The sequence below is a fragment of the Saccoglossus kowalevskii genome, chromosome 6, assembly GCF_978046115.1.
Source record: "Saccoglossus kowalevskii chromosome 6, keSacKowa6.1, whole genome shotgun sequence".
NCBI lineage: Eukaryota > Metazoa > Hemichordata > Enteropneusta > Harrimaniidae > Saccoglossus > Saccoglossus kowalevskii.
Genome location: NC_140646.1, coordinates 37,683,598 through 37,710,415, shown reverse-complemented (window position 1 = coordinate 37,710,415; position 26,818 = coordinate 37,683,598). Strand labels below are relative to the sequence as shown.

Genomic DNA, 26,818 nt, shown 5'->3' with positions numbered 1-26,818 from the left:
AATACTGGTGAATCTGATATGGGTCAGTTTAAGCAACTGAAGAGAAGATGAACAACATACTGGTGAATCTGATATGGGTCAGTTTAAGCAACTGAAGAGAAGATGAACAACATACTGGTGAATCTGATATGGGTCAGTTTAAGCAACTGAAGAGAAGATGAACAACATACTGGTGAATCTGATATGGGTCAGTTTAAGCGACTGAAGAGAAGATGAACAACATACTGGTGAATCTGATATGGGTCAGTTTAAGCGACTGAAGAGAAGATGAACAAAATACTGGTGAATCTGATATGGGTCAGTTTAAGCGACTGAAGAGAAGATGAACAACATACTGGTGAATCTGATATGGGTCAGTTTAAGCGACTGAAGAGAAGATGAACAACATACTGGTGAATCTGATATGGGTCAGTTTAAGCGACTGAAGAGAAGATGAACAAAATACTGGTGAATCTGATATGGGTCAGTTTAAGCAACTGAAGAGAAGATGAACAACATACTGGTGAATCTGATATGGGTCAGTTTAAGCGACTGAAGAGAAGATGAACAACATACTGGTGAATCTGATATGGGTCAGTTTAAGCGACTGAAGAGAAGATGAACAACATACTGGTGAATCTGATATGGGTCAGTTTAAGCAACTGAAGAGAAGATGAACAACATACTGGTGAATCTGATATGGGTCAGTTTAAGCGACTGAAGAGAAGATGAACAACATACTGGTGAATCTGATATGGGTCAGTTTAAGCGACTGAAGAGAAGATGAACAACATACTGGTGAATCTGATATGGGTCAGTTTAAGCGACTGAAGAGAAGATGAACAACATACTGGTGAATCTGATATGGGTCAGTTTAAGCGACTGAAGAGAAGATGAACAACATACTGGTGAATCTGATATGGGTCAGTTTAAGCGACTGAAGAGAAGATGAACAAAATACTGGTGAATCTGATATGGGTCAGTTTAAGCAACTGAAGAGAAGATGAACAACATACTGGTGAATCTGATATGGGTCAGTTTAAGCGACTGAAGAGAAGATGAACAACATACTGGTGAATCTGATATGGGTCAGTTTAAGCGACTGAAGAGAAGATGAACAACATACTGGTGAATCTGATATGGGTCAGTTTAAGCAACTGAAGAGAAGATGAACAACATACTGGTGAATCTGATATGGGTCAGTTTAAGCGACTGAAGAGAAGATGAACAACATACTGGTGAATCTGATATGGGTCAGTTTAAGCGACTGAAGAGAAGATGAACAAAATACTGGTGAATCTGATATGGGTCAGTTTAAGCGACTGAAGAGAAGATGAACAACATACTGGTGAATCTGATATGGGTCAGTTTAAGCGACTGAAGAGAAGATGAACAAAATACTGGTGAATCTGATATGGGTCAGTTTAAGCGACTGAAGAGAAGATGAACAACATACTGGTGAATCTGATATGGGTCAGTTTAAGCGACTGAAGAGAAGATGAACAACATACTGGTGAATCTGATATGGGTCAGTTTAAGCGACTGAAGAGAAGATGAACAAAATACTGGTGAATCTGATATGGGTCAGTTTAAGCAACTGAAGAGAAGATGAACAACATACTGGTGAATCTGATATGGGTCAGTTTAAGCGACTGAAGAGAAGATGAACAACATACTGGTGAATCTGATATGGGTCAGTTTAAGCAACTGAAGAGAAGATGAACAACATACTGGTGAATCTGATATGGGTCAGTTTAAGCAACTGAAGAGAAGATGAACAACATACTGGTGAATCTGATATGGGTCAGTTTAAGCGACTGAAGAGAAGATGAACAACATACTGGTGAATCTGATATGGGTCAGTTTAAGCAACTGAAGAGAAGATGAACAACATACTGGTGAATCTGATATGGGTCAGTTTAAGCGACTGAAGAGAAGATGAACAACATACTGGTGAATCTGATATGGGTCAGTTTAAGCGACTGAAGAGAAGATGAACAACATACTGGTGAATCTGATATGGGTCAGTTTAAGCAACTGAAGAGAAGATGAACAACATACTGGTGAATCTGATATGGGTCAGTTTAAGCGACTGAAGAGAAGATGAACAACATACTGGTGAATCTGATATGGGTCAGTTTAAGCGACTGAAGAGAAGATGAACAAAATACTGGTGAATCTGATATGGGTCAGTTTAAGCGACTGAAGAGAAGATGAACAACATACTGGTGAATCTGATATGGGTCAGTTTAAGCGACTGAAGAGAAGATGAACAACATACTGGTGAATCTGATATGGGTCAGTTTAAGCGACTGAAGAGAAGATGAACAAAATACTGGTGAATCTGATATGGGTCAGTTTAAGCAACTGAAGAGAAGATGAACAACATACTGGTGAATCTGATATGGGTCAGTTTAAGCAACTGAAGAGAAGATGAACAACATACTGGTGAATCTGATATGGGTCAGTTTAAGCAACTGAAGAGAAGATGAACAACATACTGGTGAATCTGATATGGGTCAGTTTAAGCGACTGAAGAGAAGATGAACAACATACTGGTGAATCTGATATGGGTCAGTTTAAGCGACTGAAGAGAAGATGAACAAAATACTGGTGAATCTGATATGGGTCAGTTTAAGCGACTGAAGAGAAGATGAACAACATACTGGTGAATCTGATATGGGTCAGTTTAAGCGACTGAAGAGAAGATGAACAACATACTGGTGAATCTGATATGGGTCAGTTTAAGCGACTGAAGAGAAGATGAACAAAATACTGGTGAATCTGATATGGGTCAGTTTAAGCAACTGAAGAGAAGATGAACAACATACTGGTGAATCTGATATGGGTCAGTTTAAGCGACTGAAGAGAAGATGAACAACATACTGGTGAATCTGATATGGGTCAGTTTAAGCGACTGAAGAGAAGATGAACAACATACTGGTGAATCTGATATGGGTCAGTTTAAGCAACTGAAGAGAAGATGAACAACATACTGGTGAATCTGATATGGGTCAGTTTAAGCGACTGAAGAGAAGATGAACAACATACTGGTGAATCTGATATGGGTCAGTTTAAGCGACTGAAGAGAAGATGAACAACATACTGGTGAATCTGATATGGGTCAGTTTAAGCGACTGAAGAGAAGATGAACAACATACTGGTGAATCTGATATGGGTCAGTTTAAGCGACTGAAGAGAAGATGAACAACATACTGGTGAATCTGATATGGGTCAGTTTAAGCGACTGAAGAGAAGATGAACAAAATACTGGTGAATCTGATATGGGTCAGTTTAAGCAACTGAAGAGAAGATGAACAACATACTGGTGAATCTGATATGGGTCAGTTTAAGCGACTGAAGAGAAGATGAACAACATACTGGTGAATCTGATATGGGTCAGTTTAAGCGACTGAAGAGAAGATGAACAACATACTGGTGAATCTGATATGGGTCAGTTTAAGCAACTGAAGAGAAGATGAACAACATACTGGTGAATCTGATATGGGTCAGTTTAAGCGACTGAAGAGAAGATGAACAACATACTGGTGAATCTGATATGGGTCAGTTTAAGCGACTGAAGAGAAGATGAACAACATACTGGTGAATCTGATATGGGTCAGTTTAAGCAACTAAATAAACATAATTTAGTATCAAGCGTACCTAATGGGGCAACAATACATATATTATGCTATGGAAAGAGAGCATATCTGGGAGGTGGCGGAGAGCACGCCAAGGAGGGAGTTGAGAGCTCGCAAAGAAGGTGGTTGAAAGCTCATCAAAGCAAGCTGGAAGGCGGTGGAGAGCTCACCAGGGGGGTAGTTGGGAGTTCACTAGGGGGCAGTTGGGAGTTCACCGGGGGGGGGGGGGGGGGTAGTTGGGAGTTCACCAGGGGGGTAGTTGGAAGTTCGCCAGGGGGAAAGGGGGCAGTTGGGAGCACCGGGGGGAAAGGGGGTTAGTTGAAAGCTAGCCAGGGGCTTTAGTTGAGAGCTAGCCAGGGGTGGTTGACAGCTTGCCAGGGGGTGATTGAGAGCTTGCCAAGTGGGTAGTTGAGAGTTTGCCTGGGAGGTGATGGAGAGCACGCCAAGGAGGGAGTTGAGAGCTCGCCAAAGAGGTGGTTGAGAGCTAGCCAAGGAGTTGGATCAAAGCATGCTGGGAGGCGGCGGAGAGCTCACCTGGGGGGGGGGGGGGGTTAGTTGAGAGCTTGCCAGGAGGGTAGTTGAAAGCTTGCCAGGAGGGTGGTTGAGAGCTTGCCAGGCGGGTGGTGTAGAGCTTGCCAGGGGGGTAGTTGAGAGCTCGCCAGGGAGGTAGTTGAGAGCTCACCACGGAGGTGGTTGAGAGCTTGCCTGGGAGTTTGGTCAAAGCATGCTAGGAGGCGGCGAAGACCTCGCCAGGGGGATAGTCGAGAGTTCGTCTGGAAGGTAGCTGTGAGTTCGTCTGGAAAGTAGCTGTGAGTTGGCCTGGAAGGTGGCTGTGAGTTGGCCTGGAAAGTGGCTGTGAGTTCGCCTGGAAGGCGGCTGTGAGCTCACCAGGGAGATAGTTGAGAGCTTGCCTGGGAGGTGGCTGCGAGCTTGCCTCCCAGGCGGCTGCGAGCATGCCTGGTAGGTAGTGGAGAGCTCGCCAGGGAGGTGGTTGAGAACTTGCCTGGGAGTTCGGTCAAAGCATGCTGGGAGGCGGCGAAGACCTCGCCAGGGGGATAGTCGAGAGTTCGCCTGGAAGGTAGCTGTGAGTTCGCCTGGAAGGTAGCTGTGAGTTCGCCTGGAAGGTGGCTGTGAGTTCGCCTGGAAGGTGGCTGTGAGTTCGCCTGGAAGGTGGCTGTGAGCTCGCCTGGAAGGTGGCTGTGAGCTCACCAGGGAGATAGTTGAGAGCTTGCTTGCATGTCTGGTAGGTAGTGGAGAGCTTGCCAGGGAGGTAGTTGAGAGCTCGCCACGGAGGTGGTTGAGAGCTTGCCTGGGAGTTCGGTCAAAGCATGCTGGGAGGCGGCGAAGACCTCGCCAGGAGGATAGTCGAGAGTTCGCCTGGAAGGTAGCTGTGAGTTCGCCTGGAAGGTGGCTGTGAGTTCGCCTGGAAGATGGCTGTGAGTTCGTCTGGAAGGTGGCTGTGAGTTGCCTGGAAGGCGGCTGTGAGCTCACCAGGGAGATAGTTGAGAGCTTGCTTGCCTCCCAGGTGGCTGCGAGCATGTCTGGTAGGTAGTGGCGAGCTTGCCAGGGAGGTAGTTGAGAGCTCACCACGGAGGTGGTTGAGAGCTTGCCTGGGAGTTCGGTCAAAGCATGCTGGGAGGCAGCGAAGACCTCGCCAGGGGGATAGTCGAGAGTTCGCCTGGAAGGTAGCTGTGAGTTCGCCTGGAAGGTGGCTGTGAGTTCGCCTGGAAGGTGGCTGTGAGTTCGCCTTAAAGGCGACAGAGAGCTCACCAGGGAGATAGTTGAGAACTTGCCTGGGAGGTGGCTGCGAGGTTGCCTGGGAGGTGGCTGCGAGGTTGCCTGGGAGGTGGCTGCAAGTTCACCAGGGAGGTGGCTGCGAGTTCACCAGGGAGGTGGCTGCGAGTTCACCAGTGAGATGGATGAGAGATAACTGAGACACACACAACAGTTCCTTCATTATAACTTGCTGGGGAGAGAATACTTACAATCATCTCTAAATTTAGGTTCAGAATTCGGACCAACTCTTCCAAAGGTTTTAATAATTTCCACTGTTAATGAGTGTTGGTCTTTATATTGTGGGTCATCTAAGAAAGACTGAAACTGGACATATACTCTATCAAGCATCTGAAAGTAAAGCATAATGAAACCATTAACACCTTGTCCATGATTTACACAAATGGCAGTCCATAATAAACCATAAATATTTGTTGAGTAGAAGGATGAGCAACAGTGCAAATACAAAATTACAATTTGTTTAAAGCAAAAAATAAATGAAACTGAAATTGATGTGAATAGCTCTTAGGAAAAGTTTAATATGCTGACAATCAAAGTTTTGCAATGCCATGAAACAATCTCTAGTATGGATAAACAATTCTCATTCTAGCACTGACCACAGCATTATGCAATGTGATGTTCCAATGATGTAATAAAGTGAAAGTTTGTTCTACTTGCTAATATAAAATATGATAAAAGCACATTTACCTCTTTCTGGGTTGTATTCTCTAATATCGTTCCAAAAGCTGGGATTGTTGCTATCCTCACAGAGCTGAAAGTTAAAATACGATGAATCCAACATGACACTAATATGATGTGAACAGTTCACAGCAATGTTATATGGTGAGATCAGTGTGAACAGTACACAGCAATGTTATATGGTGAGATCAGTGTGAACAGTACACAGCAATGTTATATGGTGAGATCAGTGTGAACAGTACACAGCAATGTTATATGGTGAGATCAGTGTGAACAGTACACAGCAATGTTATATGGTGAGATCAGTGTGAACAGTACACGTCAATGTTATATGGTGAGATCAGTGTGAAAAGTACACAGCAATGTTATATGGTGAGATCAGTGTGAACAGTACACAGCAATGTTATATGGTGAGATCAGTGTGAACAGTACACAGCAATGTTATATGGTGAGATCAGTGTGAACAGTACACATCAATGTTATATGGTGAGATCAGTGTGAACAGTACACAGCAATGTTATATGGTGAGATCAGTGTGAACAGTACACATCAATGTTATATGGTGAGATCGGTGTGAACAGTTCACAGCAATGTTATGTGGTGAGATCAGTGTGAACAGTACACAGCAATGTTATATGGTGAGATCAGTGTGAACAGTACACATCAATGTTATATGGTGAGATCAGTGTGAACAGTACACATCAATGTTATATGGTGAGATCAGTGTGAACAGTACACAGCAATGTTATATGGTGAGATCAGTGTGAACAGTACACAGCAATGTTATATGGTGAGATCAATGTGAACAGTACACAGCAATGTTATATGGTGAGATCAGTGTGAACAGTACACATCAATGTTATATGGTAAGATCAGTGTGAACAGTACACAGCAATGTTATATGGTGAGATCAGTGTGAACAGTTCACCGCAATGTTATATGGTGAGATCAGTGTGAACAGTACACAGCAATGTTATATGGTGAGATCAGTGTGAACAGTACACAGCAATGTTATATGGTGAGATCAGTGTGAACAGTTCACAGCAATGTTATATGGTGAGATCAGTGTGAACAGTACACAGCAATGTTATATGGTGAGATCAGTGTGAACAGTTCACAGCAATGTTATATGGTGAGATCAGTGTGAACAGTACACAGCAATGTTATATGGTGAGATCAGTGTGAACAGTACACAGCAATGTTATATGGTGAGATCAGTGTGAACAGTACACAGCAATGTTATATGGTGAGATCAGTGTGAACAGTTCACAGCAATGTTATATGGTGAGATCAGTGTGAACAGTACACAGCAATGTTATATGGTGAGATCAGTGTGAACAGTACACATCAATGTTATATGGCGAGATCGGTGTGAACAGTACACAGCAATGTTATATGGTGAGATCAGTGTGAACAGTACACAGCAATGTTATATGGTGAGATCAGTGTGAACAGTACACAGCAATGTTATATGGTGAGATCAGTGTGAACAGTACACATCAATGTTATATGGTGAGATCAGTGTGAACAGTACACATCAATGTTATATGGTGAGATCAGTGTGAACAGTACACAGCAATGTTATTCATGAATTCTGTGAAAGTTTTGGCCATGTGCTTAGTCAAATATCTGCTTTAAACAAGAAATGTATTATTCTAGGTGATTTTAATATTGATGTAAATCAAGATACTCATATTGCCTCCACATACGCATCACTTTTGCACAGTTATAACTTTTCACAATTAATTAATACACCAACAAGAATGACCCATGACACAAGTACCTCTATTGATCACGTGATTACTAATATTACTGACCACTTTGTTAAATGTGGCACAATACTCTCAGATATAAGTGACCACTTTCCCATTATTTTTATATACGAAAATTTACATCATCATTTCAATCAAGGCAAGATATTTTACAAATGTGACTTCTCAAATTATAACCGTGACAAATTTGTTTCCGATTTGAACAATACATGTTGGCAGCCAATTTATAATTGTGATGAACCGAATCGGGCACTCACGATTTTCTGTGATGCTTTCAGTGCTATTGCATCAAGGCACGCCCCAATTAAAAAATGTAATGTTAATAGCAAATCGTTTTGTAAGCCCTGGCTCTCGAAAGGTCTTCTTATTTCAACTAAAACAAAACACAAATTATTTTCTAAAATGAAAAGGTCTCCCAACAATATTCAAGTTGGTAACAAGTACAAGATATACAGAAACCTTCTGACAAAACTCCTCAAAAAAGCTAAAAAAAACTATTATTCAGCCAAATTCCAGTCTTCGACTGGAAATACTAATAAAACCTGGAAAATTATAAATAGCATTTTAAACAATAATATTTCTATGTCTCCAAGACAGGTTATTAAATCCAATACGGGGGAAGTTTTGTCAAAGGATATTGATATTGCACAGAATTTCAATGATTTTTTCACTGATGTTGGACCAGCCCTAGCTGCTCAAATCAATTCTCCTGAACATTTTACAAACTACCTTTCTGATAATCATTACACAGCTTCTTTCTTCCTGCGTCCAGTTAGTCAAAATGACGTCATTAATGAGATCGGGCGTTTAGATCCCAGCAAAGCTATGGGCCCAGATCATATTCATCCAAAAACAATAATCCATGCTGCCCAACACATTGCTAGTCCCCTAGCCCATATCATCAACCTATCCATTACTACAGGTATTTTCCCAGATCTACTAAAAATCGCTAAAATTACCCCCATATATAAAAAAGGTTCACCTTTAGAAATAAGCAACTACAGACCCATTTCCTTATTGCCAATTCTAAGCAAAATTATTGAATCTGTTGTTAAATCCCAACTTTTAGCTTTCCTTGATAAATTTAATATTCTTTTGCCGACTCAATATGGTTTTCGCAAACATTCCAATACCAAACTTGCACTTGTAGATCTAATTACTGACATCACAGACAAAATGGACGCAGGTTACATCACATTTGGTATATTTATAGATTTAAAGAAAGCATTCGATACAATTGACCACCACATTTTATTACAAAAATTAGAGCATTATGGGATTCGGGGCCTGCCACTTAAATGGTTTCAGAGTTATCTAGAAAATCGTCTCCAGACAGTGGATGTCAATGGTACCGTATCACCCCCAAACCAAGTTAAATGTGGAATTCCCCAGGGTTCAATACTCGGCCCTCTATTATTTCTTCTCTATATTAATGATATTAACTCCAGTACCAATGCCTTTGATTTTTGTTTATTTGCAGATGACACTAACCTATTACTCACATAAATCTAACCAAATTAATCTTAATACTATTAATACAGAATTTAAAAAAGTCGTTGACTGGTGTAAAGCTAACAAACTAACAATTAATGCCAACAAAACAAATTATATGGTAATTAAAACTCCACAAAAACAAGTTCATATTAATGGATCCCTAGAAATTGATAATGTACCGTTAGAGGGCGTAACATCAGTATCCTACTTGGGTGTCAATATAAATTCGTCTTTGAACTAGAAATCTCATATTAACAAAGTCACTAACATACTTAGCTCTAAAATTGGTATAATCTCACAAATTCGACATTATGTCCCAAAGTATATTCTTATTCTATTATATAATACCCTGATTCTTCCACATTTAACGTACTGTGTTGAAATATGGGGAAACGCTTATCCTACCCTTCTTGAACCGATTCTACGACTCCAGAAAAGACTTGTGCGGCTTATCACTTTTTCAAAATGGAACTCGCATTCTGCAACACTGTTCCGATCTCTTCAAATTCTGGACATTCACAAACTATGTAAATTCCACTCTTGTCTATATATTTTCGATTTAAATAAAAATCGTTTCGCACGCTGTCCTGATACCTACATCAACACTCCTTCTCATAATTATCCCACTAAAATAAATAGAAGTGGCAGCCTCTCTATACCAAAAACAAAACTTTCTATAACCCAGCATAACATAAAGTTTGCATCAATTAAGCATTGGAATTCACTAAGACCAGAACTACAAAATGCCAATATTAGTAGATATTTTTTTAAAAATTGTCTGAAAGCTGAACTTATATCTGAATATTCAGATTAATAATACGACTATTGGTTGACAACTCACTACAGACTGACTGATTAACTGGTAGTTTGTACAATGTGATTGATTGTTTTGCGAATATTAATTTATTTATTTTGCAATTAAGTGACTTATTTATTCAATTGAATTATGATTATTCACCATATCAGGATAGAGCATAAAAATCACATATACATATATATGATTACCTTTTGATATTTGTTTCATTGACAGACTGATTGTTTGCTTGATTTTGCAGTTTAGTGATTAGTTTATTTTGTAGAAAATGATTTATTAAATTTAGTGATTTGTTTATTGTGCGACAAAATAATGTTCATATTCACTCAGCAATTTCAATGACTTATTTATTTAATTTTGATATTTAGTAATTGAACTATAATGTTGCGCCACTTCACGATAAAAATATATGTATATGATAAATTTATGATAATCCGCACGTCAGTACAGTATTATTTCTTATTCCGGGTCTAGGACTCGACTAGCTCAAATGAGCTATTTCCATGACCCACACCAGAATCCTTTGCAGTGGTAAAAAGGAAAAATTAATTGTGTTATGTATATTTTCTTTTTCTGGTGTAAATAAATAAATACAAATACAAATACAAATACAAATACAAATATGGTGAGATCAGTGTGAACAGTACACAGCAATGTTATATGGTGAGATCAGTGTGAACAGTACACAGCAATGTTATATGGTGAGATCAGTGTGAACAGTACACAGCAATGTTATATGGTGAGATCAGTGTGAACAGTACACAGCAATGTTATATGGTGAGATCAGTGTGAACAGTACACAGCAATGTTATATGGTGAGATCGGTGTGAACAGTACACAGCAATGTTATATGGTGAGATCAGTGTGAACAGTTCACAGAAATGTTAAATGGTAAGATCATTGTGAACAGTACACAGCAATGTTATATGGTGAGATCAGTGTGAACAGTACACAGCAATGTTATATGGTGAGATCATTGTGAACAGTACACAGCAATGTTATATGGTGAGATCAGTGTGAACAGTACACAGCAATGTTATATGGTGAGATCAGTGTGAACAGTACACAGCAATGTTATATGGTGAGATCAGTGTGAACAGTACACAGCAATGTTATATGGTGAGATCAGTGTGAACAGTACACAGCAATGTTATATGGTGAGATCAGTGTGAACAGTTCACAGAAATGTTAAATGGTAAGATCATTGTGAACAGTACACAGCAATGTTATATGGTGAGATCAGTGTGAACAGTACACAGCAATGTTATATGGTGAGATCATTGTGAACAGTACACAGCAATGTTATATGGTGAGATCAGTGTGAACAGTTCACAGAAATGTTAAATGGTAAGATCATTGTGAACAGTACACAGCAATGTTATATGGTGAGATCAGTGTGAACAGTTCACAGAAATGATAAATGGTAAGATCATTGTGAACAGTACACAGCAATGTTATATGGTGAGATCAGTGTGAACAGTTCACAGAAATGTTAAATGGTAAGATCATTGTGAACAGTACACAGCAATGTTATATGGTGAGATCAGTGTGAACAGTACACAGCAATGTTATATGGTGAGATCATTGTGAACAGTACACAGCAATGTTATATGGTGAGATCAGTGTGAACAGTACACAGCAATGTTATATGGTGAGATCGGTGTGAACAGTACACAGCAATGTTATATGGTGAGATCGGTGTGAACAGTACACAGCAATGTTATATGGTGAGATCAGTGTGAACAGTACACAGCAATGTTATATGGTGAGATCATTGTGAACAGTACACAGCAATGTTATATGGTGAGATCATTGTGAACAGTACACAGCAATGTTATATGGTGGGATCAGTGTGAACAGTACACAGCAATGTTATATGGTGAGATCATTGTGAACAGTACACAGCAATGTTATATGGTGAGATCATTGTGAACAGTACACAGCAATGTTATATGGTGAGATCATTGTGAACAGTACACAGCAATGTTATATGGTGAGATCATTGTGAACAGTACACAGCAATGTTATATGGTGAGATCAGTGTGAACAGTACACAGCAATGTTATATGGTGGGATCAGTGTGAACAGTACACAGCAATGTTATATGGTGAGATCAGTGTGAACAGTACACAGCAATGTTATATGGTGAGATCAGTGTGAACAGTACACAGCAATGTTATATGGTGAGATCAGTGTGAACAGTACACAGCAATGTTATATGGTGAGATCAGTATATATTGGTAGGCAAAATAGATTTTTCTTTTTTTATTGCCATATTCCGTAAAGCTATGAGTTTCTCCAAATTTGTTTTCTCTTAACAATGAAGCTGTTTACAGCACATGGTTATTGTTACTTACATTTCAGGATCCCCTGATAAAGTAATGAGAGCAGGAACAACTCTGGTAGATACAAGTGTTTCATTCACACCTTTAATTAATAATTCAAACATTCTGGCAGCAGCGGCTCTGACTAGAGCTGAAGTGTGTACCACACCATTCCATAATACTGTCATTAGTAATTCATGGTAAATAGGATTTGCACTGTTTAAAAGACAAAGAATGTGTAAGTTTGGATTCATGGTAAATACGATTAACACTGTTTGAAAGACAAAGACTACACCCACACTGTCTAATGACAAACTTACTGCACTTCAATGAATGCTGCCCTCACACTGTTTAATGATATACTTACTGCAGTTCAATGAATGCTGCCCTCACACTGTCTAATGGCATGTGACATACTTACTGCACTTCAATGAATGCTGCCCTCACACTGTATAATGGTATGACATACATATTGCAGTTCAATGAATGCTGCCCTCACACTGTCTAATGGCATGTGACATACATACTGCAGTTCAATGAATGCTGCCCTCACACTGTCTAATGGCATGTGACATACTTACTGCAGTTCAATAAATGCTGCCCTCACACTGTCTAATGGCATGTGACATATTTACTGCAGTTCAATAAATGCTGCCCTCACACTGTCTAATGACATGTGACATGCATACTGCAATTCAATAAATGCTGCCCTCTCACTGTCTAATGGCATGTGACATACTTACTGCAGTTCAATAAATGCTGCCCTCACAATGTCTTATGGCATGTGACATACTGCAGTTCAATAAATGCTGCCCTCTCACTGTCTACAGGCATGTGACATACTTACTGCAGTTCAATAAATGCTGCCCTCACAATGTCTTATGGCATGTGACATACTGCAGTTCAATGAATACTGCCCTCTCACTGTCTAATGGCATGTAACATACATACTGCAGTTCAATAAATGCTGCCCTCATAATGTCTTATGGCATGTGACATACTGCAATTCAATAAATGCTGCCCTCTCACTGTCTAACGGCATGCGACATACTTACTGCAGTTCAATGAATGCTGCCCTCTCACTGTCTAATGACATGTGACATACATACTGCAGTTCAATGAATGCTGCCCTCACAGTCTAATGGCATGTGACATACTTACTGCACTTCAATAAATGCTGCCCTCACACTGTCTAATGACATGTGACATGCATACTGCAATTCAATAAATGCTGCCCTCTCACTGTCTAATGGCATGTGACATACTTACTGCAGTTCAATAAATGCTACCCTCACAATGTCTTATGGCATGTGACATACTGCAGTTCAATAAATGCTGCCCTCTCACTGTCTAATGGCATGTGACATACTTACTGCAGCTCAATAAATGCTGCCCTCACAATGTCTTATGGCATGTGACATACTGCAGTTCAATGAATGCTGCCCTCTCACTGTCTAATGACATGTGACATACATACTGCAGTTCAATGAATGCTGCCCTCACTGTCTAATGGCATGTAACATACATACTGCAGTTCAATAAATGCTGCCCTCACACTGTCTAATGGCATGACATACTGCAGTTCAATGAATGCTGCCCTCTCACTGTCTAATGGCATGACATACTGCAGTTCAATAAATGCTGCCCTCTCACTGTCTAATGGTATGACATACTGCAGTTCAATGAATGCTGTCCTCTCACTGTCTAATGGCATGTGGCATACTACTGCAGTTCAATGAATGCTGCCCTCACAGTCCAATGGCATGTGACATACTGCAGTTCAATGAATGCTGCCCTTTCACTGTCTAATGGCATGTGACATACACACTGTCGTTTAATAAATGCTGCTCTCTCACTGTCTGACATGTGACATACATGCTGCAGTTTAATGATTGCTGCCCTCACACTGTCTAATGGCATGTGACATACTTACTGCAGTACAATGAATGCTGCCCCCTCACTGTCTAATGACATGTGACATGCTTACTGCAGTTCAATGAATGCTGCCCTCACAGTCTAATGGTATGACATACTTACTGCAGCTCAATGAATGCTGCCCTCACACTGTCTAATAACATGTGACATACATATTGCAGTTCAATGAATGCTGCCCTCTCATTGTCTAATGGCATGTGAATGCTGCCCTCACATTATCTAATGGCAAGTGACAGACATACTGCAGTTCAATGAATGCTGCCCTCACACTGTCTAATGATATACTTACTGCAGTTCAATGAATGCTGCCCTCACACTGTCTAATGACGTGTGACATAATGATAATGTTGTAATGACATCTTGTAAAAATATCGAGAGTTGTTTTCTATCTTCTTCTCTGTTATAACAAGTCAAGATACCAGTGGCATATACAGGGACTGTAGCTTTCGTCAAGGATGTCTGACCAGCTATTACCAAAGTATCTAGACAAAGACAGATATTTCTAATTTAATCTTTGAATGCAAAAGTCAAATTTCATTAGATTTCACAAAATAGGAGCTGCAGAATTCTTCCAAATTTTTTTATCAAGATTTGTAGCCAATGAAAATATATATGCAACTAATCAAAATTAATAAAACAATTACAGAAACATACATAAAAATATGTCAATTGTTGCAACAGAATTGTGGATAGAAAAAGACATGCTATCATCTATGATAGAAAATAAACAAAGTAATCACATTAACATACAGCCATGTTTAGTCAAATCTATAGATTTTGACAGATGAAGTTGCAATGACACTGTGATGTTTATGTAAGAAAATAAACCACATACAAACCTATTTGATCTTCTGGAACATTAAGCACAGCTTGGAATTTAGGCTTAACCTGGAAACAAAATTCAACATCTACAGTCAGAGCAGATACAGAAAGGGTTGCTGCAAATATATGTCAATTAAGTCACATGGTCAAAGAAATCAACCAGCACAATATTGAAATATGTATAAACAGGAAATGTATTCTTCATGCCATGTATACAATGTATGTCATTTTGAACCTGTATTCAACAAGACTTTGACAATTTGACAAGTCTCATCCACAATAATTACAGTAACTAATCTGCGAGTCAGAGAAGATATTAACTGTGAATTACACAGTTACTCCCTGCTATGAATAAATACTCAATGAAACAGTCAAACTTACCTTTGTTTGAGTAAACGTTCTACCAAATGTTCGACATAAATTAAAGAAGAACTTTGAAAACACATGAATACTTTTTGCATGGGTGACATCTGAGCTGTCTAATACTTCTAGTAACCTTGGTATACTGTAAGTTGAGATATTATGGGAATACAAAGTGATAATTGTTAGCTAGAATCAAGCCAACTCATGAATTGTAGTCATGGTAATAGTAATAATATCACTAGTATTGTCTCTGTATTCCATTCTACAATCGGTTACATTTTTGTTGTCATATTTAAGGGTCAAGGACATCATTATTAATTATTATTACAGTAGAAATGAAAATCTTTTATTAAAAACTAGCCAGCTACAGATCAAAAGCAATGATTCTACAACTGATAGTTGATAGACAAGCAGCAACAAGCAGTAACTATAAGACTGAGTGGTAACTGATATACTAGCTGTAAATAACAATAATTATAGGACAGTAGGACTGTATAGTGGTGAATAGTTGATAGACTAGTATTGACTAACAATAATTATAGAACAGTAGGACTGTAGAGTGGTGACGAGTTAATAGACTAGCATTGACTAACACTAATTATAGAACTGTAGAGTGGTGACTAGTTGATAGACTATCATTGACTAACAATAATTATATAGGAAAGTAGAGTGGTGATTAGTTGATAGACAAGCAGTAACTAGCAATAACTATAGGACACAGTGCCGAGATAACTATGAATACTTACAATTCATTGACAACCCAGTTGAATGTTGGCCATGTTTCATATTCAGCACTAGATATATGGTCTTCAAATGCCTGTACTAATGCCACTAATAGATTCTTGTCACCAACAATAATGGATATGTCTAACAATGTAGAAGCTGGCTTTGGAAACCTAGTAACTGATTATTGAATAACAATGTATTACTGTATTGTATTATTACAGTCAATGTATTGTGATTAAATACCATAGGAATGTGGTGAACACATCTTTACAAATCAAACATAGTTTGAGGCACAAACACATCTGGACCACTTCTACCTACATCTGAATATAAGGTTGATCAACAAAGCTTAATAAAAATTCTTGAAATTGCTGATACTTTCTCTTACATACAAGGTCATATGTGGGAAAAAAAACAGGTTATGAACCAAACTTTAGAGATAACTGTGTTTACAAAGTTAATACATGGAAAAAGTAAAATATGACTATTCAATTATTAAAAGTTATACTATTTTTTGAAACTCAAAATAATTAAAAAACAGTGTCATGGACCTATTTATAAATTCCTGGCAGTTTCAATGGTATACCCTATGCTAACTAAGACATAGTGTTAGAATGTGTCGTCATGGAGAACATGTCCAAACCCACCCTTGTTTAGTCAAACTGTATTAATCAGATTGGATTATTTTAAAAATCAGACTTACTCTCTAGGGGAGTGATATCAGTTGATAACCTTACAGCCGTGACAAATGGAGCTGATTGTAGAACAGATGCATACAAGAATGGTACAAGGCACTGTAAAGCACTGACCAAAAGATTTAGTTGACTCTCATCCACGGTAGCACCAGCCACTGCTGATGTATCCTGGAAGGGAAAGATACTTACGAAGTAAAATGTGAGTATTTATTTCTAATCATTGCAACAAGATAATTTATTTCCTCAGAACACAGGAAACTAGGCCGTCAGTTTTATGACCGCTCTGACTGGATTCCATTTTCTAATCACTGAATACCACAATCTTGGCAACTACTGGGTGGGAAGCTGATCATATCTCGTTTATGAGAACATATCCCATAATCCCAACAATGCTGTGCAGATCTGCTAATCACTGTGCCACACATGAATGAATGAATGAATGAATGAATGAATGAATGAATGAATGAAGTTTATTTCACTATAAACATATATACATATAATAATATTAAAATAAATGTGATATATAAACAGATGAGTAAATAAAATTAAGTAAATAAGTCTATACTTTGAATTTTAGATATATATATTTTTAGATGTTTATATAAATTGTTTATAGTGAGGATCATGAAAATAGTTCTGTAGAACTACTCTAGTCCATGACCCTTATAAAGAATGAACAATAATATTAATAAGTCATATACAGGTACATAGTTGTACATTTAAATAATTGAATGGATTAAAAATCTTAAATTAACAAAAGAGATGAAATAAAATAAAATAAACTGATTGAAGCATTTTTGTCAATTACTTGGTGAAAAACTTAATCATACAAAGTCAGAATAGTAACAATAAACATTATATATATACAAAAAAACACATATGAAATGACATTTCGTCATTTCACTGACTTAGAAGAGCATTTTTAATTTGCATTTAAATGTGTGTCTGTTCATTTCATTTTTGATTGTGCTAGGAAGGGAATTCCAATGGCGTGTTGCAGTAAATTTAATTTTTTTATGGCATAAAGTTAGATTCATTTTGAGGATATAAAAACTATCAGCCATTGCTAAACGTGTTGCATAATTGTGGGGTATTGGGTCCAGATAATGATTTATTGTATGTGCAAAACGACAATTTTTTAGATCAAAAACAAATAAACATGTTTGTATTTTCTCACACTTATTGGGTCAAAATCTACTCTCAGTTTTTCAATAGATTCTATAGTGGACAGAATTCTGTCATTCTTCAAATGTCTTAACCAAAATTCAAGAAAAAAATAAAATGTTTTGCAGAAAGTGAAAAGTCGACCCTTGGGCTAAAAACTGATGGAAATGAAACAATGTAATATGTTACTGATAATTTGCTGAGCAGGTACATACTGTGGCCTGGTAATGCAATGTAGCTTCCATGGAAAAAAAGTTAGTGGAGTAAACAAGATGACACAAAACATAGGAAAACAAAAGTTTTCTACATACAAACTCTAGAGGGCAATTTACTTTCAACGTTGACTACTGATGACAAAATAAAACCTTTTGTCACACATGTAATTCATTACAATTGCATACCTTGACACATTGTTCGACTTTCTTGACAAACAATGCACACAGATCACTTTCTAGTTTACCAAGTTCAGATGCCCATACAGCAAAAGCAGCCAAGTAAACTTGCTGAGCTGCTTGCACCACAGCATCATTGTTGTCACTCAGGGCAGTTAGTAGCAACTCACAACCCTATGAAAAGAAAAAAATTTGAGTAACATATCCATTCACTGTTATGCTTAAAAAAGGACACAGGATACATGGCAGCAAACACTAAATGTGTGTCTGTGTTTTCAAGCAAAGTGGCCACCTTGCTCGGAGAAAAATAAATTAACAAGACAAAGAATTTAATTTAACGCCCTCTTCAAGATACAAATGAGCCACAATGCAGGGAAAGAACATATTGTGACTCTTGGTGTGTTATATTCTACAAATCAATCAATCAGATTGGGAGATGTTATTAACAGGACATTTACCCCATGCATCTCCTCTCAATAATGGGAATTGATAATTTGGGATAATAATAAAACCCATGTTTTAGTAATTTCAGTAAAATTATCGTACATTGACAGTATACAACTTAATGACTTAGGTCGTTGCTTTACCTGATAATACTTGTCATTGTCATCAATGAATGTTGTGATAATGCCGAGACTTTTAACGACTGCTTCCCTTACAATATCTGTCTTCTCATCAAATAACATTTGTTGTAGCATAGATAGAACCAGTGAACTGCGGATTTCACTCTGCAGAGAACAAATATGTGTGATTACCCAGTGTCTTCCATTCAGCCTTTTAAGCACAGCAGAACTGCTAAGCTTGATATGTTAGTTAGATTGTAACAATTCTTAATATACATTTGTCACTGTATTGCCACTTAAGTTACAGTGTGCCATAATAATGCATTATGGCAACAGAGTATCTGCATCCTACCATATTGGAAAATGTGAATTCCAAATAAGGAATGATTACATGATATTTTGAAAACATGACATATTCATATGTTAGTATGCTGAAGAAAACAATGTCAAACCTGAACACCAAAGAGACTGAGAAAATTTATTGATTTACATACAATATGTGAAACCATGTTAATTTATACATATTCAACAATATAATAAATAAATTTTAGAAAATTCAATCATGGTGTAATGGCCATGTCAAATCATCAACATGGAAAAAGTGTTTGCCATACTCCAGTTGATTACTCACAGGTAGGTAAGGAGCTAATACACCACAGGATTCTGCTACTAAGAGTCGTCTTTCAGCATATCTATGACTAATTTGTTCCCAGCACTGTGGAAGAAGTTCGGCTTCCACTCTTGTTGGTCCCACATGTTTAGCAAATGCAACACACCCCGTCAATATCATGTGCCTGCAAGAGAAAACAAGTGTTTAGCACAAGATAGTAAAATATGCATAAAGTTCTGAATCAGTTATGGATTATCAGACTTTGTCTCAGTGATCCAGCGTCTGGCAAAAATGTTTTTTTAAAACTGGGGCTTTTTAAACAAAAAGAGCTTTTCCATTTTACTGTTGAAAAGAAAACAGTGTTATTAGCTGTGTATGTGCTTACTTAAATGATAGAAGTGAAGCTATGGTGAAAATAGCTTATATAGTAATGAGCCAGCTACAGTGGTCATGTGACAGACAGGGAAATCACTGCATGTAAGTGACTACAGAGGTCATGTGACAGATTGTACAGTTCATGATGTGTACTATACCTTTGTTCCTCGTCTGGTTTTTTAATAAGATTAAATAATATATTGAGTAAATTGTCCCTCTCCTTAGGATCAGGATGTAAACTAACTGTACACAGAATGAGTGGAATCAATTCCTGAAATGAGACAAAAATTTATCATTAAACAGACACAGCATGATTCTGAACGAGAATTCAAGAATTCAGTTGTCAATTCATACAACTCATAATATCAACAAATTCATTACAATGCTGTTAATTATGTCTAAAGCTGATCAGAGCTGAAAGCATGCCTCTTGAAGCCAAGAACAAAAATAATATTATAATCACATTATCTGCCTGCGTAAAAGATACAAATTTACATGACAAACTATTTGATGTTAATTTAAGAAATATGTGTAACAAAACAAACACTGAATTTACACATGTTGAATAGTCCTGACATCATCAATGCCAGTGGTTCTCATAACAGGAAGATATTAAACATATGTATAAGTGTATGTGACAATCTACAGACGTAATCACAACAAGTAATTCCAGACTCACCTCTCTTTTTGCTAATAAAACATTGGGTACTATATGAGGCAGGCATCGTGCTAACATCAAGACTACACTCTCATTAGATTCCGCTATTTTTGATACTTCCTGGGCCAGCCTGGTCTCCATTATTTGTGAGTATGGAGTACCAAGAAGGGCTTTCTTAAAAGACAGTGACATTCTGAGAAATAAATAAAATAGTGTCTTCACATACAGTAATACTTCTATTAGTTCGATCAACTGAGTTTTGTTAAAAACAATACATTTTATTTTCCACTGTCAATTCAATCATCTGTTGGTTACACAATCAACATACACATAGTTTACCACATTCCAGGCTGCTCCCAAATCTATCCACAATGCAACACAGAGTAGTAAACAACAAACAAGACAGAGTAATGAAGATTTGACAAAGCTTCACAATTAAAGCAGCATCAACATATATAATCATGCCCTTCTTTGGGTTTATGCAAATCCCTATCTTGTAAAATTGACTGATTTGGAAACTTACTTTCGACATGGTTCAAATGAGTAAGTGTGTTCTTCCTCCTCCTCTGTGACATCTGTTGTGTTATTTGTTGGCGAGTCTGTCATATCTACCGTCACAGACTGCGGTATGACAGAACCAACAGTCACGTCCAAGGAATCAAAATTTCCAGTGGAATCAACTGTTATATTGTTATCTTGAATCTCATTGGCTAGTGCCCCCACTACGCCATCATGTATACGAGAATCGTGACCAATCGGCGCTTGCCTTTCATTCTGTTCATTGCTGCTGTGCAACAAACTGTCAGGTTTCAGTGGCTTTCTAGGAGTTGTGATTGGACTAACAGCTGGAGTAGATGTATTAATGGCTTTATTAAGACTGGCTTCTCTGTAATAAGTACACACATTAGAGTAGTTTATAATTGTTTTAAAAAAAAAATACCTAAATTGTTTCAAAATTTTGTCAAGAATAACTGTGGCATTTAAAGAGTTAACACATTGTCTGCTGACGCTGTTTTTTCAGTAATCCATACAATCATTCAAGTAGGCAAAACATTAAATTATATTCACAGTTCATGTTTTAAAACTCTTAGAAACTGAGAAGACATTCTACGTAGACTTGATAAAGATTGTCATGCAAACACATATTTTGAACCATTGATAGATAAATATGACATTTATATTGCAAACCTTAATAAATTTTGTACTTTAGTTTTTAATTCTTCATTCTCTTTAGTAAGCTGTGATATCCTGTCATTTAATTCATTTAATTGTACTTCCTGAAAAAAATCAAAATGAGCTAAAAAATAACTGGAATTAGTTCTTCTCAGTCAAGCACCAACCACGATTTATGCAAATTATTATTGACATGTGTAATATACCAGATTAAATACTGAGCAAATAGACCTTCATACTTCAATTTAGATTAGTACATTGTATTTGATAGAAAAAATTCACAAATATATTTATTTATATTCCCTTTTTACATGCACGAAATGTCCTGTTTCTGAGTGTGACTTGAAGCATAGTAACAACTAAGATCAAGTCAATGTGTTCTCATATCAGGAACATCACCGGTACGAGTCAACATTTGGGTAACAAACAATTAGCAATGATAGTAAAATGAATTTTGGGATTTAGATGATTAGTAAAACATGAATAACAAACAAATAATGAGATATGTTCTGAAACAACTCACTAATTTATGCCTTTCTCCATCTTGTACACCTTGATCAGCTTCTGTCTCTTCTGGCTGCTCTACTTCTACTGTGCCGTCATCTTCTCCACAAGCCACGTCCACAGACTCCTTAGAAGGTATAGTATGATTGGCAAAGTCTCGGTATAAATGCAAGACATCTGGAGGCTTTGGAATGTTCAGACCTACATCATCCCAATCTTCAAAATCCTGAACACCAAAAACATACACAGCAAGTGAGATGCAGTAAATTCAACATTGACTTTCTCTCTGGAAGTACACAGAAGGTAGAGCCTACCTGATCATCAACTTCATCTGAGAATGTTATCGAAGTCAGTTTATATTCATTCATCAATAAGTATTCATTGGTTAGAAAATTTAACGCCCGCTTTTCATGAGGTTTTACAATATCCTGGAAGAAATGCAAACAATTTGATTCATCATTATTAAATAAATAAATAAATAATCCAACATACATGCATGAGAGAAATCTGTTGCAACCAAATACCAGGTATAATTCAACCTTGATAGGTAAGCCTATAGAGGGCGCTACCCACGACTGACTGATGTTACATGTATGTATTTAAACAACTTTGCATTTATAAAAAACAACACGAATTAGCATATAATTTGCATAGTGTATTTGTGGTGTTTGTAAATTTGTTCAACTTTTTTCAAATTATCTATATGGTTATTTCTTTTAGTTAATACCAAGGACAAAGAATAATTGTTTCATATTTTAGAATAAAAATGCGAGTCACTGATTAAATCAACACATCATAACATTAATATTATTTTTGATATCAGTATTATTAGACTACAGTTGTTGCAAACACCTGTATCATTATAATGTAACCAGACCTGTACACTATTTTTTTTATTGTGACTTTAAGAGCAGAACTACTACATCCAAATTTGTGCAATAATTATGGCATCATAATTAGAGCTGCAGTCTGTGAATAAGGTAGGCTAAAGGGTCCCCAGTCATAATGGAAAGCAAGTTGAAATATTTGACAGCATTTTTTCAAATGTGTTTTTCAAATCAGACATCCATCATATCATGGCATGACCAGTGGGTGTACTGTGTAGGAAATGTACAATCACTGTGTTGTTTTATTAATAAATCAGTCATGATAGAAAGCAAGTTGAATTTTATGACAGCAAGTTTATTTTCAGCTTAGGTTGAGTCTGCAACTATTTTTCAATTTCATTTACGATTTCCAACATTGACATAATCTTTTTTTTTTAAAGTTCTATTTTTGACATCTGAAATGACATCTGCCAACCCAAATAAACTCAGCTTTCTGTCTGACTTCTGTTAGTCATTGTTTATGGCTAACAGCTAAGATGAGTCTCATAAAACAATAGCTAAGGGAATCATAGACAAGGGAAAGGGATATAGAAATCAAGCATGGTGGTAATAATTTTGAGCATAAGCATAGCAGTCTCTGCTGTTTGTATTATGAAGAGATCACTGCAGTGTTTTTATTTGAATCAAAAGTGTATTTTGAACATACAAACAAAGCTAGCATTATAATATCATTCTGGAAATCTTACCAATATAGTACCAAGCTATGTATCCTAGTTCACTTATTTTGTATTAGACTAGTTTCACTCTAATTGTAGAAATTGTTTTTTTCAGTAGTTGTTCACTGGTCACACTGCACCAGAAAGAGATGTAAAATGACCCCACATTTGACAGAAAGTGATGTCAAATGACCTCATATTTGGCAGAAAGTGATGTCAAATGACCTCATATTTGGCAGAAAGTGATGTCAAATGACCTCATATTTGGCAGGAAGTGATATCAAATGATCTCATATTTGGCAGATGGTGATGTCAAATGACCTCATATTTGGCAGATGGTGATGTCAAATGACCTCATATTTGGCAGATGGTGATGTCAAATGACCTCATATTTGGCAGATGGTGATGTCAAATGACCTCATATTTGGCAGATGGTGATGTCAAATGACCTCATATTTGGCAGATGGTGATGTCAAATGACCTCATATTTGGCAGATGGTGATGTCAAATGACCTCATATTTGGCAGATGGTGATGTCAAATGACCTCATATTTGGCAGAAAGTGATGTCAAATGACCTCATATTTGGCAGGAAGTGATATCAAATGATCTCATATTTGGCAGATGGTGATGTCAAATGACCTCATATTTGGCAGATGGTGATGTCAAATGACCTCATATTTGGCAGATGGTGATGTCAAATGACCTCATATTTGGCAGATGGTGATGTCAAATGACCTCATATTTGGCAGATGGTGATGTCAAATGACCTCATATTTGGCAGGAAGTGATGTCAAATGACCTCATATTTGGCAGATGGTGATGTCAAATGACCTCATATTTGGCAGATGGTGATGTCAAATGACCTCATATATGGCAGGAAGTACCGGTAATGTCAAATGATTTTGCATATTTCTATTTACTCACATCGGCAGGTGACATAGGCCTCTTCTGTGTGACACTGTGTGCTGGTGAAGCTACTTCACTCTCTATATATAACAAATAAAGAAACATATACTATTAGTGAGAAAGATGAAATAACAATATGACTTATAATATTGAAACTATTATAAAGCATTGAGGTCATTTCCCTACTGTAGTGCTAGGGTAGCTTATTCAGTAATCTAACACTGTTCAGATGTATGAGTAAACTACTGTTGTTCTACAATACTCCTTATAACACAATAAATTGTTTACAAGTGCTTCTATTTTAGATGTGCATAATAGAGAAAACACAGTAGTCAATAAGCTTATTGTTAGACTTCTCCGAAAAATCAACTTTCCCATTTGGACTCATTATGATCTTTTCAATTATGATCATTTCAATAATGAGCCAAATGTCAGTTTTGGTGAAAAAAAACAGAAAAATAACAATACACAATTTGAGAGTGATGAATGTATGAACTAGAGAATAAGGTATGAGTGGATTATATGTGTTCAAATATGCATGTAGGGATATCACCATAGAAACTGTAAGATATAGTTTCAATCTGATTAAAATCTAATGAGGACAGAAGCTGTGATCGATTTCAATTCCATTTGCTGGTGTACATTTACTTCACCTGGTGAATTAATAGGTAATTCACCAACCAATTACAGCACATCTTACTAGAGAGTGGTCTGTAACAGACGTTTTGATTAGTTGCTGATAATATGACACTTGAATTCAATTTGCATAGTTAATTGGGTCAGATGTGGTGAGAGGCAATGTATATTGATACAATGTAACTGTATGAGTGACTAGAGGCATCTACATGTAATCAGATTATAGTTATATTTAATTCATACCTGCAGCTTCTGTGAGGTTTGCTCTCAGAGATTTTATTGTTTCTTTAGCTTTGCGTAACTCAAACTCTAATACTGCCACTCTTTCATCTGTCTGACCTGCTCCATCATCAGAGTACCTGGCAAAGTCTAAAGAATCAAAAGTCTGCTCGCTTGAAGTGCGATCTTAAATAGAGAAAAAAAAAATTGTTATTCAGTATTTCCAATCATTTAGATGCTGAGAACAACATTTATGAGAATAATAAAAAGATAGAACACCAATGCTTTCTAGTGTATGTGTCTAAACGACTGTCAAAAAATGCTTTGGTGTGATTTTTGTTGTTGAATTGTTTAATACAGTGTATTAAGATTACTGAATACTGTAAATGCATTATTTATTTTTGCTATTTTCATTGATAAGTAAAATTCCCTGAATTAAATCCATGTGAACATATAAAATAACAGTAGACCTTTTTGTTTATCTGCCACGTTTATAAATTTAAAACCCAGTAAAATCGAAACATCATATTATTGCAAATTAAATGCAAGAGACAATCAATGGCTACAGTACCACAAAAAGATTTGAATGATACAGAATGGTTACATTGTATCATTTATCTAATAATGATTTTTAATACATGCATTAAATGTAGATATGTATGGACAAAGCATTCTGTGAAACAGAAAACATTCCCTCATTTACCGGTATTCAAATGTGGAGCACACAACCGATGCGAGGAACAGATTAAACTGATGTGAGAGATATCGAGAAAAAGAACCCTTCTTTGTTGGCCTAACATGAGCATTACCAGAAACATGAATATTTTTCTGGTTCTTACAAGTATGCTGCCATAATTAGAAAGTAATAGACCATCAACCAAACAATGTATGCATTAAACAACTACAGTAGAACACATATGGCTAGTCAAGCCAATTACTGGTACTGGTATACAGATAACAGTCAACAAAACAGAATTTTTAATTTGCCATTATAGGGTCAATACAGCACTAAAGGTTTTTGGAACTAAGCCTAGCT

General features: G+C 37.1%; 1 protein-coding gene across 1 annotated transcript in view; it reads right to left on the bottom strand.

Annotated features, from left to right (window-relative positions):
• The window catches only part of LOC102801756 (RAB11-binding protein RELCH homolog), a 45,370-nt gene that overhangs the window by 13,115 nt on the left and 5,437 nt on the right, over positions 1-26,818 (bottom strand). Inside the window, exons 2-20 of the mRNA XM_085500496.1 lie at positions 25,807-25,968; positions 24,946-25,007; positions 22,791-22,904; positions 22,496-22,702; positions 21,988-22,076; positions 21,323-21,685; positions 20,821-20,992; positions 20,300-20,412; positions 19,788-19,950; positions 19,181-19,321; positions 18,603-18,767; positions 17,046-17,205; positions 16,363-16,519; positions 15,635-15,758; positions 15,271-15,319; positions 14,721-14,913; positions 12,530-12,712; positions 6,102-6,165; positions 5,606-5,744 (exon numbers count right to left, since the gene is read on the bottom strand). Coding sequence (XP_085356622.1) covers positions 5,606-5,744; positions 6,102-6,165; positions 12,530-12,712; positions 14,721-14,913; positions 15,271-15,319; positions 15,635-15,758; positions 16,363-16,519; positions 17,046-17,205; positions 18,603-18,767; positions 19,181-19,321; positions 19,788-19,950; positions 20,300-20,412; positions 20,821-20,992; positions 21,323-21,685; positions 21,988-22,076; positions 22,496-22,702; positions 22,791-22,904; positions 24,946-25,007; positions 25,807-25,968 — 2,820 coding nt within the window. The remainder of the gene's footprint in view (positions 1-5,605; positions 5,745-6,101; positions 6,166-12,529; positions 12,713-14,720; positions 14,914-15,270; positions 15,320-15,634; positions 15,759-16,362; positions 16,520-17,045; positions 17,206-18,602; positions 18,768-19,180; positions 19,322-19,787; positions 19,951-20,299; positions 20,413-20,820; positions 20,993-21,322; positions 21,686-21,987; positions 22,077-22,495; positions 22,703-22,790; positions 22,905-24,945; positions 25,008-25,806; positions 25,969-26,818) is intronic.